We start from the raw sequence: 16,590 nt of genomic DNA, 5'->3' as shown, positions 1-16,590 counted from the left end.
GATATAGGGAGGGATGTCAAGCCGCACTTATAAGGAGTGGCACAGTACTACAGTGACTGCATCTGCCCGTATAGTAACGGCCAGTGTAAATGGACATATATATATATATATCATATGTTTACAGGAGCGGACCAATGGGGATGTAGTTTACATGCGCATAGTATAGGATACCAAACTTGTAGAGTTTTATACTAGTATGGAGATATAAGCACACATATATAGAATATGGGTATGTCAACAACCACTATATAGATTGATTAAAGGGCACCATAATTTGCATGCCATAAAAGTTTAAGGTATCAGGCATGTGCCTATAGTATTACCCCCATCTATCTACTTAGCCCCATAAGTCAGTCCAATTACCTGTTGTCATTTGTACAGAATATATGTCCACAGCAGCACCGCAAATTGCACCCACTCCAACCTCGACGCGCGTTTCACCGCACTGCCGGTTTCATCAGGAGGTATGTGCTGTCCATAGCATATACCCTTTATAAAGGGTCAATGATTGAGTTCAGGTGCACACCTCCGGTCGGGTATGTGGACGCACATGTTTGTATGATGCGCATCCTGGGCGCAAGTCGCCTGTCGAGCACGTCACGCGCCACATGACCGCAATGTTATCCTGTGTATGATGAAATTTTTATGTGATTTTTGCACGAGCACTTTGTACAAATAAAAATTTGATGTTTCAAATATAGAGTACGATTCCTGAATTTTTTATAGGTTGTTATCTAATACATTGGAATCTGTTTCAGAACTATGAGAGGCTTTATATAGGTTATTTAACACAGGGTGCAGGAACCACAATAATTATACTTTATTGATTCCCAACAGTCACAGGCATATAACACAAAACCATGCAAATCACACGATGTAACAGGCAACAGAGTCTCACCCTTCAACTGGCTCACCAGAGATTACAATATTCGTGCCCTCGAAGCTTCCAGGGCCACATACCCCAAACCAGCAGCACCGGGAGCAGGCTATTGACGAGTAGGGAGCCTAACCTTGGTTTCTTCCACCTGAATCCTAGAATCCTCGGCGGTACTCCCACACAATGTAATGCAGTTTCTGATCCCCTTACTAGCTCCAAAGTGCCTAGGCCTGGTAAAGGTCTTCCAACCAGGACTGAAACCCCTAGATTGAAGCTATATAGCAAAAATAATCCCCTGGTGACTCAAGCAGTCATTTTTTTTATATCTCCCGGGCACTCATCCCAGGGTATTGTGGTCTTACTGAATTGATGGAATAAGGATATGCTCTTATTGGGTGGCATTCCAATCCGCATAGTTAATTCTCCTGTATAACTTTCCTCTGAGTGAGGTAGACAGAGAGGCTGAGGGAATTTACATTAAATTAGCATACACAACCTCAGACAATGGAAGACTCTGATGAGTCCAGCGGGAAAGAATGACTTAATAAATACCGAGTTACCACACAAAAGGGACCCATGTCTGGCCAAATTAAGAACATTAACCCCTGACAGACATTGAGCAGGGCTATTTCTTCACATTGCTCCCCTTCTTAATTAGCCAGACAAGAATCTACTGAGGTTCACTGTTGATGGGGCTGCCAGGCGTGATAGGCTTCTGATCATCCTTCTCCACCTGTCGGGACAGCCCATCGGCATTTATGCCCTGTTTGTGTGCAGTGGAAAAATTAAAGGATTGTAAGTCCAAGCTCCATCTGAATAAACGTCCGTTTTCCCCGGCAGTCCACTCAAGGGATTGTGGTCGGTTAAGACTGTAAGCTCCTTGTCATAGAGGTAGGGCTGCAACTTTTTCAGAGCCCAGATTAGGGCCAGACATTCTATTTCTATTGTGGTGTAGGCTCTCTCTCGGTCCACCAGTTTCCCTAAGAGAGAGGCTATTGGACGTTCAAGATTGATGGCCTCCACTTGGCTAAGTGCAGCTCCTAGTCCTGTGTCTGATGCATCTATTTGGACAATGTATCTGCAGTGGAAGTCAGGAGCGGTCAGAACTGGGCTCTGGGCTAGTTGACTTTTCAGCTGGAGGAATGCAGAGTCACATGCTGGGGTCCAGATGAGGTTACGGGCATAATTTTTGTTTTTGAGGTCGGTGAGGGGTTTGGTTACGGTACTGTAATTTGCGATAAACTTCCAATAATAGTTTGCGGTTCCTAAGAATGCACAGACTTGTTTTTGATTGACAGGCCGTGGCCACTGGGTAATAGCTTCTACTTTTGCAAGTTCTGGACAAATGCGCCCGCTTCCCACCCAATGTCCCAGGCATAGCACCTTCGCCATACCCATTTGGCACTTGTCAGCAGGGCTGTGGAGTCGGAGCTCATTTTGGTGGAGTCGGTATAAAATGAATCGACTCCAGCTCCTAAAATATAATAAAATGGGGACAGTAGTGCAATGCAGAATGTGCTGAATATTTTTTCATAGAAATTTGGGAAAGTTATGAAATGTCCTATAAATGGCTGTTCTATTCCTGATCTAAGGCTACATTCACACAGCGTTTTTGCTGCTTTTTTTGAGGATACGTTTGTCAGCTGCAAAAGCAGTTCAGCTTTTTAAAAAACCGCATCACCTGAAAGGTTTTTGAGCTCATAAATAATGCTTTCAATAGCAAAAGCAGATTAGAAAAACGCAACACAAACTGAGATGCTCATTCTTTGTGAGGATTTGTTTTTGAGCACAAAAACGAATCCTCACAAAACGATGTGTCTGAATGTCATATACCATTGCCTTTGCTGGGATGCCCAGAGTCACTGCATTTCACTGAACTATTTTGCCATCAATGTTCGATATGTTTGTGACAAGAAAGAAATTGTTAGCAAGACACTGGCAGTAAAAGATACTAAAGCTCATCACGCCATCCAGTTTCTCCAGGCCTTAGTGGAAAAAGTTCTGCAAGATTACGAACTCAAAAAAGAACAGGTTCTTGCTATTGTAACGGACAATGCTTCAAACATGATAAGTACAATTAAACTGATGAATGAGAGTAATGAACAACAGCTAGAAGAAAATTTAGGATTTAGTATTTTAGAGATGGAAGGCCACAGTGCTATTCATGTAACTGAGGAACAAACAGATATTACAACAGAAGAACAGCAACATGATACTTTAGATGATCTTGTTGAAGCTCCTTCTAAACACTTTTATATTCATCACATGCGCTGTGTTGTGCACACGCTGCAGCTGGCAATAAGAGATAGTCTGCAACAGGGACCCCGGTTTCACACATCCGGATTTTTGGCGGATGCGGCGCACTCCAGTACAGTGTATACAGTACAGTGGCAGCACGACAAACGCCGGTCACATGCTGTCATGTGACCAGAGCATGTGACGTGGAAGATGCGGCGTTCCCACTGTACTGTATCGTACTGTACTGGCGTGCGCCGCATCCGCCAAACCGGCGAAAATCCGAATGTCTGAAACTGGGCGGACATGCTGGAAATCTGATTGGAAAAGTGATGAAGTTGGTTATTGCCGCCAGAACCCCTAAAATTTATTCCATCTTGAAGAGACGTGCTGGGAAAGGGGCAATTGTTGATCAAACCACTCGGTGAGGCAGCACTTATTTAATGACTGAGCAATTGCTTGAACTAAAATAGTTTCTTATAGATATGGTGAACGCTCAAGTAACTTTAGATGAAGGTCAATGGCCACAGGTGGCTGAATTGAAGGAATTGCTTAATCACCCATTTACCGTGACTAAAAAAAGATTTAACTCCTGGCACTTTCATAAGGGAGTGGAAGAACTTGCTATTTTGCCTGTCCCAAAGAGGAGGTTTAATCGCAGATGGCATTTCTGCTTCAATGAAACGGAGAGAAACACAGCTATTGGAAAATGAGATTCTTCTGGCAGCTGTTTATGTGGACCCAAGTCATCGTACACTGCTTGATGATCAACAGCTTACTAAAGGAAAAGAAGCTTTGAGTGAGGTAGCAGGCAGGATGAGTGGCTACAGGACTGCCAGGCCGAAGAGGACTTGGGGCCTGACAATGCTACTGCTGCCATATCTTCATCCTCATCAGATGAGGAGTTTAACTTTGACAAGTATTTGTATGACATGGAGCAGGCAAAGCATTGCCGCAAGGAAAAGATTTCACTCTGTCTCCTATAGCAGCAGATTGACCATATTTCAGCAAAATTTTTCACTTGCTCTCAAAGAATTAGAAAAATTCAACCGTTCATCAAAACTGACTGTGCATGAGGCAATTCCTTTATACCCAGAAATTGTTAGAGATGTTGCCCATATGGTTACGGCTTTGCTTCCAACCCAAATTAGTGTAGAGAGGTTGTTCTCCAGCCTTAAAATTATTAGGTCAGATTTGAGGTCATCTGCGAAGGAGGATCTGATGGAAGCAATTCCATTTCTTAGAACAAATTCATAGACTGCACAAATGGTATTTAGTATGTTTTTGTTGAAAACTGTTTTTTTGCTACTTACATAGTGTATTACTTAATGTTATATATAACACTATGTAATACATTATGTAAGTGACAAAAAACAGTTTTCAACAAAAACATACTAAATAATATTTAGTATATGAATTTGTTCTATCTAAATATATCTTGATTATTGTATCATAAAAATGATTAAATGTCTGATGTTCACATTGTACTACAATAAAGTGTTCACTTAACTATAAGCAATATATGTCGAAGTCGGTGCAAGGGAAATTGAGGAGCCGAAGTTGAAGGTTTGGCTTACCGACTCCACAGCCCTGCTTGTCAGGTCTGATGGTCAGTTGGGCTTCGGCTATTTTCTGCAGAATCTGTGACACCTACTGAAGATGCCAGGTGTCGCTATGGATAACAATGTCATCTAAGTAGGCATAATCCTGATATCCCTCTGGTAACTGGTCCAGCATCTTTTGAAAGGCAGCCGGGGCGTTCTTCATCCCAAATGGCATGCTGGTGAACTCATACAAGCCAAAAGGGGTTATAAATGCAGATTTTTCATGAGCCTCCTTCGTGAGTAGGATTTGCCAGCATCCCTTGCTCAGGTCGAGGGTAGATATGAACCGAGATCCCCTAACCTGTCTAGTAATTCATCCACTCGGGGCATGGGGTAGGCATCTGTAACAGTAACCTCATTGAGTCATCTATATTCTACACAAAAGCGAGTACTCTTGTCCTTCTTGGGCACCAACACCACACTGGCAGCCCATAGGCTACGGGAAAGAACTATGACTCCCATATTTATCATGTTATCCATCTAGGCCGTCATCATTGCCACCACTGGCGGCGTCACCTGATAGGCGGGTTGTCGGAGTGGGGTGGCTGACCCTGTATTGACATGCTGTTGTACGAGGTGTGTTTGACCATGCCAACTTGTAAACAAGGATTCATATGTTCCGAGTGGGTCTGCTAAGTGTCGCTTATGTGATGGACAAAGCCGTTCCCCCAGTGTTACATCCTGTACCCCCACTAATAAGTCTGGGATCTGGTCCATATTTGGGTCCTCTAAATCGGGACAACAAACTAAGTTAGTAACCTCTCTTTCCTCATACGCTTTTAGCCTGTTGACAAATTAGGTACGTTCACGGACATCTGCTCGATCCAGGGCCATGGTGTAATCAGTATTCCCACATCTCCTGGTAATGGTGAATAGACCTGCCCACATGGCTTGCAGCTTGTTTTTGCGTACCGGTACTAGTTCCAACACTTTCTGTTCACAGGCAAATTCTCGGAGGCAGGCATTGAAGTTGTAACATTGTTGTTGACTTTCCTGAGCTACTTCTAAATTCCTGCGGGCTAAAGCTATGAGGTGCCTCATCCTTTCTCTAAACTTTTGAACATAATCAAGCATGGGAACCTCTTCTGTAGGGAAGGTGCCCTCCCAACTCTCTCGTACCAGCTCTAAGGCCCTTGTACTTTTTGGCAATTTGAATGGGGGAACCCGGTGGAGACCCGCGGCACCTCCCGGTAGGAGCTTCTGAAAGTTTTTCTTCCAGTCTCCCCCCTCGGACTCTACATACTGGCTAATGAGCTGTTTAAGCGTTCCATTGAAGCACTCACAGAACCCATTAGTTTCAGGGTGGTAGGGGTTGGTGTGCAGGTTGGTGCGCATGGGGCGGACTACATGTTGCTCCCAGAGGGTCTGAATCAGCTCAGTTTGAAATTGGGCCCCCTGGTCAGTCAATACCTCCTGCGGAAACCCTACTCAACTGAAGATGTCTAGTAGAGCTTGAGCCATGTGTTCCGAATCTATGAAGGGCAATGCAATGGCCTCTGGGTAACAAGTGGCAAAGTCTACCAGGGTGAGGATGAACCTTTTTTCGCTGCGGCTGTGGATGGCTAAGGGTCTATTAAATCAATGGCAACTCTCTGGAATGGTTCTCTTATCAAGCGCATGGGTTGCAGTGGGGCATAACATGGGGCTCGCCAAATACGTTGACGCTTTTGGCAGGCATACATTGGGAACAGGATAGCTAGAAGTGTAGGCAGCTTCACAAGCACAGCAAAGTCTGTAGCCAGGTTACCGAATCATCCTAACCTTGGTTTCTTCCAGCTAAATCCTAGAGTCCTCGGCAGTACTCCTGCACAATATAATCCAGTATCTGATCCCCTAACCAGCGACCAAGTGCCTAGCCTGGGTAAAGGACTTCCAACCAGGACAGAAACACCTAGATTGAAGCCATGTAGCAAAAAGAACCCCCTGGTGGCTCAAGCAGTCCCTTGTTATATCTCCCGGGCACTCATCCCAGGGTATTGTGGTCTTACTGAATTGATGGAATAAGGCTGAGTTCTTATTGGGTGGCATTCCAATCCGCATAGTTAATTCTCCTGTATAACTTTCCTCTGAGTGAGGTAGACAGAGAGGCTGAGGGAATTTACATTAAATTAGCAATAGACAATCTCAGACAATGGACAATCCGGCGGAAAACAGTGAATTAACAAACACGACTTACCACTCAAAAGGGACTCATGTCTGGACAAATTAAGGATATTAACCCCTAACAGACATTGAACAGGGTTGTGTCTTCACATAAGCCATACCCCTAAAATAAGCCCTAGCACATTTTTTGTGGCAAAAAATAATATAAGACACTGTCTAATTTTCGAGGAAACCCGGTAGTTGCCAAAGCAGTGACCACATAGCCAGTGATTTGGAGCATAGAAGAGATGTCTTGGTCAGCAATTCAACTTATGTTCAAGTCTGTACAGGACAGGAGAGAATACAAGTTGTACACATTGAATCTTCTGATATTTCCCTCTTTATTGTCTCCACTAATTGTGTTTAATACGCAGAATTATTTGTGATTTTACATCATCATCTTTTCTCCAGTCAGGTCCCTACAATATTAGATCCTTTCATTGGAGATCTTCTATATAAGACAGTTTTTCTGATTTTCTTTAAGGATGGAAATGGACATGGACAAGATGGCGGAGAGGATATTACACCTCACCCTAGAGATCCTCTTCCGGCTTACTGGAGAGGTGAGAGATTCTGATGACGTCAAATTACATCATTCTTATCTATGGGAATAACACATGGACAGAACTGGAGAGGTGAGGACTGGAAATGTCTGTAGTGAGATTTATTACTGTGTCTCTCCATAACCAGGATTACACAGTAGTGAAGAAGACCTCTAGTGAGCGCTGTCAGGACTTTGTGTCTGAGGGATGGGGAAAACCCCTGAGCCCAATGACGGGTCCTCCACATCATGCACTGATACATGAGAACATCAATGACCAGAAGATCCTAGAACTCACGTACAAGATGATTGAGCTGCTGACTGGAGAGGTGACACTGCTGGGAATGCTGGGACATTATACAGTAACGCTTTGAAGGAATCAGGGGATGACTGTATTATTGTATGTGTCAGGTTCCTATAAGGTGTCAGGACATCACTGTCTATTTCTCCATGGAGGAGTGGGAGTATTTCGAAGGACACAAAGATCTGTACAAGGACGTCATGAGGGAGGTTCCCCAGCCCCTCACATCACCAGGTAATAGACAGGACTAAATATACACGGCCTATAATTATCTGTATGTAAGGAATGAATTCAGTCCCTGTATGTGTTTCCTCCAGTTCTATCCAGTAAGAGGACAACACCAGCGAGATGTCCCCGTCCTCTTCTCCCACAGGAGTGTAAACAAGAAGATCCCAATGTTCCTCAGGATCATCAGGTAGATGGAAAGAAAGTGTCATGAAATCTCCCTATGATGTGTAGACGGCTGTGAAGGTCTTGTGCTCAGTCTTGTTTTATCCACCAGTATTATATGTTTTATACTTGTGTAATGAGAACGGTGGAGATGGCAGGATTAGAGCTGATCATAGATGTGACTTCTCCATCTGTCTGTGACTTTTACAATATTTTTTTCAGGGTGAAGATCTGACCCATATTAATACTACAGAGACATATGTGAGGGGTGATGAGTGTTGTAAAGAAGAGTTTTCTGCAGATAACCACCCAGGTGAGTAGTAAAGACGGAATGCAAAGAATTCACAGATTCTTCTCAGTCACCGGCTTTGGCTGCTTTATTGGTGGTCTTGTCCAGATCAAATTGCTGCTAGATCACAACATTCTTCCACCCGGAATTGTTCAAATTACTACCGGCGCTGAAAGTCTTTCTTATATAGAGCTTATAACATGGAGGATCCATCTACCCCCTAGAATTAGAAAATGCTTTCCTTTACCTGCCCAGATCTGCAAACTGTAAAGCCAAATGATAGCATACGGAGAATGTGCTGACAAGTTAAAAAAAAATCACTTGAAGAAAAATATTATGATAGGCTTCTTAGAGAAAGTGGAGGATAATGATGCTGTTTCCGTCTTAAAATCTTGGCCTCATATAAGGCCTGCGTCCTTCCCCTTTGTCCTGCGGATGTCCACGTGTGCTCTTGCTCTCCCTTCCCCTGGGATGCTCCACAGGCTCCCTGGGAATTCTCACATGTAGAAAAGAGCGAGCGGCTCCCCTCCAGCATCCGTATAAAACTTTGGCTTTATTTCAAAATAGGATGTGCATTAAAATAGCAGTGGCAAAGCCGTGTGCAGGCTCCCCCAGGACGATGGCCATTTCGTACTATCGAGTGCTTCTAGGGGTCCTGTTTTGAAATAAAGCTAAAATCTTATACGGATGCTGGAGTGGAGCCGCTCGTTCTTTTTTACATGTGAGAGTCCCTAGGACGTGAACTGTCTTTGGAGCGTGCACCTCCTTACACTTGGCATTACTTGACAAACCGGAGCTGCCTTTCTATAGCCACTGGAATTCTAACGGTAACCCCAGCTGTGCAAGATCAATCTCAAATTTTTTGTTTCTTGAAGGTTCCCTGGGAATTAACTTAGGGCGTGCGCACACACCGGCCCTCCTCTTAAAGTGCCGGCACACCATTATCCTGAAATGCTTCTCAGCATATGGCTGAGATGCACTATCTATTTAAGGCACCCTGTCATAAGGGTAGGTGCCTGCGCAAGCCCTATAGTTAGTTAGTCTGCCAGGTAATTGTCAGGTCCTGGGCTCCTATTCCGTTACCTGTTCCTGAGTCTGCCTTGCCATACCTATCTTTCCCTGTCATGCCCACCATACCTGTCTGTACCCGCCTTCCTGTCTGCTTCCAGCCATCCTGTCTGTACTTTCCTGCAGCTGTGTCTGTACCAGAGTCTGTCTCCTGTCCTTTGGGTCAGCTGTCACAGTCCCGGTCACTGCCCTGTGAGTGCTACTTGGCGTCCACCTCATGGCAGGCGGTTAGGTTAAGAACCTCTAACTAAAGGGTAAGCCCGGGTTCCCCCTAAGGTACAGTGGGTCTACTCCCACTCGCCACCTTCACAACACCTACGGTGAGCGTTACAAGATGAACCTACCTGCTCTATTTTGTGCTGCTGAATGTGCTCACATGATCCCTACAAGACCAGGTCCAAAATTTGTGGCCAAACTTTGCATTTCTGATCTACAACATTAAATGTGCAGTGAGAGCCAAGTGTGAATTCCTGTACAATAACAACAGATTTTCCTTTTTTCCTGATTTTTCAATTTCTTTTAGAATTGATTAACTTTCAAAAGAACTGCAACAAACCACATACAACAAACATTACACCTGTGCGATGATTTATCTCCGAGCTGTCCGTGGTTGATATACATTGATTCATGTCTGCAGGAAATGTGTTGCATGGCTCTGGCTCTGGTTTGAAGGCATCACTCCACTTCAGAAACTCTGTTGTGTTTTTGATCCTAAAGAATTTTAAAGTACAGCACAATCGCTCCTGAAATGGGGAGCACTAACTAGTACTTTCTCTTCTTTTCTGGTCAGGACTCATCGCATCTTCAATGGTCCATCATAAATAAGTGCAACTCTAGTCTAGTGATGGAGTTCTCCTCTCGATTATTCGTTCTTGTTTGGGATGTCACTTTTTTTTTTTATTCTAGGTCTTCTTTTTTCAGGTTCATTCTGTATGTTATGTCTGATTGTGGTGAAAATCATCTGACAAAAAAATACTTGACAACAACCTGACAACAGTTTAGATCACCAAGAACCACAGAATCTAATTACTGCAGAGATATTTCACTACTAGCTACTCATTTTTTTTTTGTTTTGTTTGTTCATTTCAGTAGATTTGTTATCGTCTATAGCAGTGATGGCGAACCTATGTCACACAGAGCCCTCTCTGTAAGCACGCGCACTGTTGCCTCATCCAGGTGCTTTGAACTACCGGTGTGATCGCGCTGGCAGTTCAAAATTGTGCTGGAGTGGAGAAGAAATCTCTCCTCAGTCTGACACTCCTCTCCTAGGCCGCAGGACTGTTGCCTTGGAGACATCTAGAGCGTCACTAAGCGGTACTGGCGTAATGACGTCTTGTGGCCACGCGAAGTGAGGGCCCAGCAGCGGTGGAGCGGTTGTTGCAAGGTGAGTATGGTTGTTTTTTTTTTTTTGTTTTTTTTTTTTTAAGCTGTGTGCGGCTGTACCAGGATGGTGGTAAATGCTAGGATGGGGGAACATATAAGTATGGAGTACATACCTGGATGTGGAACATATAAAGATCGGGCACAAATAAGGATAGAGTACATACCAAGATGTGGAACATATAAGGATGGGGGCACATATAAGGATGGGTGAACATATAAGGATGGAGTACATACCAGGATATGGAACATATAAGGATGGGGGGCACATATAAGGATGGGGGGCACATATAAGCATGGGGCAGATATAAGCATGGGGGGCATACATAAGGATGGGGAACACATAAGGATGGGGTACATTTACCAGGATGGGGTATATTTACCAGGATGGGGTACATTTACCAGCATTGTGGCATACAAAGATGTGGTACATTTACCAGGATAGGGAACATACCAGGGTGGGGTACATTTACCAGGATGGGGTACATTTACCAGGATGAGATACATTTACCAGAATACTTACTAGGATGGGGTACATTTGCTAGGATATTTACCCGAATGAGGTATATACCAGGATGGGGTACATATACCAGGATATTTACTAGGATGGGGTAAATGTACCAGGATGGTGGATATACCATAATGGGGGACATACCAGGATGGGGTACATTTACCAGGATATTTACCAGGATGGGGTACAAACCAGGATAGGGTACATTTACCAGGATGGGGTACATACCAGGATGAGGTACATTTACCAGGATATGTACCAGGATGGGGGACATTTACCAGACTGTTGGACATATATCAGGATGGGGAATATATTTACCAGGAAGTTGCCCAGGAAGGGGGACATTAGCACAGGGGGGGCCTTAGACCTACCCTTTTAGTGGGAGGGGCTTGACTAAGTGCCCACCACAAAGCAGACGCTAAGTGCTACTCCCAGGGCAGGGACTGGGACTGTGGCAGCTCACCCCCAGGACAAGGAAGGGCACAGGAGCAGACAGGCAGTAGAAGGTGTCATGGCTGGTATGGACAGGCACAGTCTCTGGTGTGGCGTGAGCCACCGGGATAGCTGAGGCTGGAGCCACAGCCAGTCACAGTCTCTGGTGTGGAGAGAGCCACCAGGGTAACTGAGGCTGGAGGCACGGCCGGAGTGAACAGGCACAGTCTTTGGTGTGGGCGTGAGCTACCAGGGTAGCTGAGGCTGGAGGTTCGACCGGGGTGGACAGGCACAGTCTCTGGTGTGGTGTGAGCCACCGGGATAGGCTGAGAGAAATATCACACAAACAAGGGGCAACTAGATGGGTAGGGTACAGGAACTCTAGCTAACTAACCACGTTGATCAGGCAACTCTTTTAGTGGGAGCTGGCCTTATGTACCCAGTGCCTCTCAGTGATAGGCTGAGAGACACTTCCGTGTAGTGACGCGCTGGCCCTTTAAGAAAGGAGTAGTGGCGCGCATGCCCCATGAACACTAGGAAGACCTGCATTGCACGCTTAGGATTCAGGAGGAGGAAGCAGCGAGCACACACGTGGAGAACGAAGACGCCGGGACACATGTGCGCGCTGGCTGCGGTGGCGATTGAGAAGTGTCCCCACTGGGGAAGGAGAGCAGGGAATACAGGGGCACTGGGACATTTGTGCGCGCTGGCAGCGGCGGTGAGTGACGTGCGTCCCTGTGGCAGGAGGAGAGCAGGGACGCCAACGCTACAAATGGCAGAAAACCAAAGCAAAAGAAAACACCTTAAAGTGACTCAATTTTGGAATTTATAGCCCTCTGAATTGATCTATAGGAGTCGTGACTCTTTTGACTCCCCAGGAAATTTCCAGAAATTAGCACGCAGTAGATGTTGGAGTGAAAATTGCAAGTATGACAATTTTATTAACACATAATGCCCAGATTGTGCTCCAGGAGAGGCACACACCATAAATTCAGTGGATTCTTCTCACTACAGCAACGCAAAATACATGAAGGCCAAAAGTGGTTTGGGCATAATGCAAGGCTGAGAAACGAGGGGGGGAGATTTGATGTTTGGAGAGCGCAATTTGCTGGATTGGTTTATGGAATCCATGTTGCTTTTCAAGAGCCACTGAGCCACTAATAATGGAGAAACCCACTGATTGTCCATTGACAGATGATGGACCTGAGTGGCGAATTTTATTTTTGCAAGATGATTAGAAGTTTTTATTGGTATCATTTTCGCCTGCATAATATGTTTCCAAGGCTTCTTATTCCAATATTTTGGAGGCAGAATGAACAAACCGTTCAACACCACACTTTACTGGTTCATCCTATGAAGTCTTCTATTAGACTGAACTCTCATTTTCTTGGCGAATTCAATTTTGCTACATAAAATGTCCATAGAATTGGAAAGTTAAGTAGATATTCAAAAATTTAAATTTTAAGGATATTTTGTTCAAAAATAATAATTGGTTTTATTTTTAGCAGATGATGGTGACAGGAGAACAGAGGGACAACTGACATCTTCAATTTATGAATCAAATGACCTTGAGATCCCACAGGATGCAATTGAAGTGAATGCCATTTCTCCAGATATCCCATCATACCTTCACAGCAAAGATCTATCATTGAATCCTATGAAACTGGTCCTATCTTCTGATTCATTACAGACTACTAAGAAAAATAGAAGTCACAAAAGAAGCATTAAAAAACAAACTGATCTTAATGCAAAGAAGCCAATTTCACATTCAGAATATGGAAATAGTTTTCCTCTCGAAACATCTTTTGTTAAAGATCAAAAAATACACACAGAGGAGAAAAGATTTTCTTGTTCCAAGTGTGGGAAATATTTTAACACAAAATCATATTTTGTTAGTCACCTGAAAACTCACACAGGGAAGAATCCATATTCATGTTCAGAATGTGGGAAAAGTTTTGTTCGGAAATCGCATCTTGTTAGTCACCAGCGAAGTCAAAAATATATTAAAAGAAGTTGTAAAAGTGAGGCATATTCATGTTCAGAATGTGGAAAATATTTTAAGTGGAAATCAGATTTGGTTAGTCACGAGAGATCTCACACAGGGGAAAAACCATTTTCATGTTCAGAATGTGGGAAATGTTTTGTACATAAATCAAATCTTGTTACACACAAGAGAAGTCACACAGGGGAGAAGCCTTTTTCATGTTCAGAATGTGGGAAATGTTTTGTACAGAAATCAACTCTGGTTGTACATCAGAGAAGTCACACAGGAGAAAAGCCTTTTTCATGTTCAGAATGTGGAAAATATTTTGCAATTAAATCAAATCTTGTTGTACACCAGAAAATTCACACAGGGGAGAAGCCTTTTTCATGTTCAGACTGTGGGAAAGGTTTTATACATAAATCAAGACTTCTTACACATCAGACAACGCACAGAGGGGATAAACCTTTTTCATGTTCAGAATGAGGCAAATATTTTATTCAGAAATCAGATTTTATTATACACCAGAAAATTTAAATAGGGGAGAAGCCATACTCCTACCTAAATTTTGGAATCCTGAGACAATGCAAAGAGTTAAACGCTGTGCTGTCGCATAAGAAATAAGTCCTGGGGTACAAGTTGGTGATTTATTTTCTAAGCGTTTCAGGGAGTTCCCTCTCCTTTAAATCACATACCTATATTTTACCCATATCCAGATTTTGAAATCTGAATTATTGTAAAATAATATTTTGTTTACCATAAAAAATAAATCACACGGGGAGAAATTATATATTTTATTGCCAAAGTGTATAAGAAACAAATAACAGACTAATGTATAATTAAATAAGAAAGGGAAATTATTTTAATACTGTATTTTTTGGACTATAATAAACACTTTTAACAAGAAACCATTGATAATAGGCATTTAGTATTTGGTGCAGAAATTTCTGCATTTCTTGGCAGGAAAACCGTAGGAGCAAAAATGTGCATTAGACTGGATGAAATCTGCAGCTAGAATTGACATTTTGCAAATATAAAGCTGCACCAAATCTGCAAAATACTCAATATCTAGAAAATACTCAATATGTGCAGTACAATTCAAGATTCTCATTCACTTTGCTGGAATCAGGACTCCATTCAGGCTTTGTGACTAATCTGCACTCAAAAATGGAATAAAAATGCACTGTGTGCACACAGTCTTAGGGGTGCTTTACACGCTGCGACATCGCTAGCATTTGCTGGAGATGTCGAGCACGATAGCACCCACCCCCATCGTACGGCTGATATGTGGTGATCGCCGCCGTAACGAACATTATCGCTACTGCAGCGTCACACGCACATACCTGCCTAGCGACGTCGCTGTAACCGGCGAACCGCCTCCTTTCTAAGGGGGGCAGTTCATTCGGCGTCACAGCGACGTCACTAAGCGGCCGCCCAATCAAAGCGGAGATGAGCGGGACGAACATCCCGCCCACCTCCTTCCTTCCTCATTGCTGGCGGGACGCAGGTAAGGAGAGGTTCCTCGTTCCTGCGGTGTCACACGTAGCGATGTGTGCAGCCGCAGGAACGATGAACAACATCGTTACTGCAGCAGCAACAATAATTGGGAATAAGGGGTGATGTCACCGATGAGCAATTTTGAACGTTTTTGCGACGATTCAAAATTGCTCATAGGTGTCACACACAATGACATCGCTAAAGCGGCCGGATGTGCGTCACAAATTACGTGTCCCCAACGAGATTGTTTTTGCGAAATCGTAGCGTGTAAAGCCACCCTATGGCTATGTGCGCACGCTGTGTTCTGTCAAGTGCAGAAAAAAATGCACCGACTGGACAACTGTAAACACTGCATTTGAAAAAAAAATGCATCCAAAACGCATGCATTTTGGATGCATTGTTGACAGTGCGGTCCCACTCGGCTCTGCTACATTCCCATAGAGCATGGCTGGCTGCGATACAGAACCGCACGATGAGAATGAACTCGGATGAATTTCACCCGACTTCATTGTCATCACGCGGCTCTGTCTCTGTGCCGCGGCCTGATTTGTGGTCACCGGTGAAGGACTCACCAATGACCGCAAATCCCCTAAGTGACTGAAGTGAGCTGCGCGATCAGTGGTGCCATCTTCCACCCGAGACCGCAAATCACTTGAGTGAGGGCACCACTGAGCACTTCAGTCACTCGGGCGACTTGCTGTCACAGTTGGAGGATCCAGCGGTGGCCGCGGGTAACCTGAGTGACGTCATTGCTGATAGCGCAACTCACTTCAGTTGCTCTGAGGAGCTCACAGAGAGCGGCGGTGCTCTATGGCCGCTCCTGTCAGCTTCTGATGTAGCAGAGCTGAAAGCGTCGTGGGACCTCGTGTGGATTACGTCGGACCTGGAGGGCTGTTTGGGAATTAATAAAGTGGTGAAAAAGGGTGTTTTTTTGTCTTTTATTCCAAATAAAGGATTTTTTGGGTGTATGTGTTTATTTTCTTTAACTTACAAGTTGGGGTGTGTCTCATAGACGCCTGCCATAATTAACCTACGACTTAGTGGCAGCTATGGGCTGCCATTAACTCCTTATTACCCCGATTGCCACCGCACCAGGGCAATTCGGGATGAGCCGGGTAGAGTTCCGGGACTGTCGCATCTAGTGGATGCGGCAATTTCGGGCGGCTGCTGGCTGATATTTTTACTATATAAAGAGAAGGGCTGCACACCAGCGACAGTGCAAGAGGAATAAATGTAAAGCAGAAACTTCTATGTGAATACTGACATGAAAAATACAATAGCTATATGTAAAAACGAAACTATGACAATGGTATCTACATAACTGCTATAAACTTTAAGAATA

At 44.1% G+C, this 16,590-nt stretch overlaps 1 protein-coding gene across 1 annotated transcript in view; it reads left to right on the top strand.

Annotated features, from left to right (window-relative positions):
* The window catches only part of LOC142312189 (uncharacterized), a 307,401-nt gene that overhangs the window by 123,869 nt on the left and 166,942 nt on the right, over positions 1-16,590 (top strand). The window contains 7 exon segments of the mRNA XM_075351090.1: positions 7,274-7,335; positions 7,337-7,421; positions 7,549-7,728; positions 7,811-7,934; positions 8,018-8,115; positions 8,313-8,403; positions 13,279-13,629. Of these exon segments, the coding sequence (XP_075207205.1) occupies positions 7,274-7,335; positions 7,337-7,421; positions 7,549-7,728; positions 7,811-7,934; positions 8,018-8,115; positions 8,313-8,403; positions 13,279-13,629 (991 nt within the window).

Source organism: Anomaloglossus baeobatrachus, chromosome 5 (assembly GCF_048569485.1).
Source record: "Anomaloglossus baeobatrachus isolate aAnoBae1 chromosome 5, aAnoBae1.hap1, whole genome shotgun sequence".
NCBI classification, from domain to species: domain Eukaryota; kingdom Metazoa; phylum Chordata; class Amphibia; order Anura; family Aromobatidae; genus Anomaloglossus; species Anomaloglossus baeobatrachus.
Note: the sequence above shows the minus strand (reverse complement) of the source record. Positions and strands in the feature narration are given on the sequence as shown.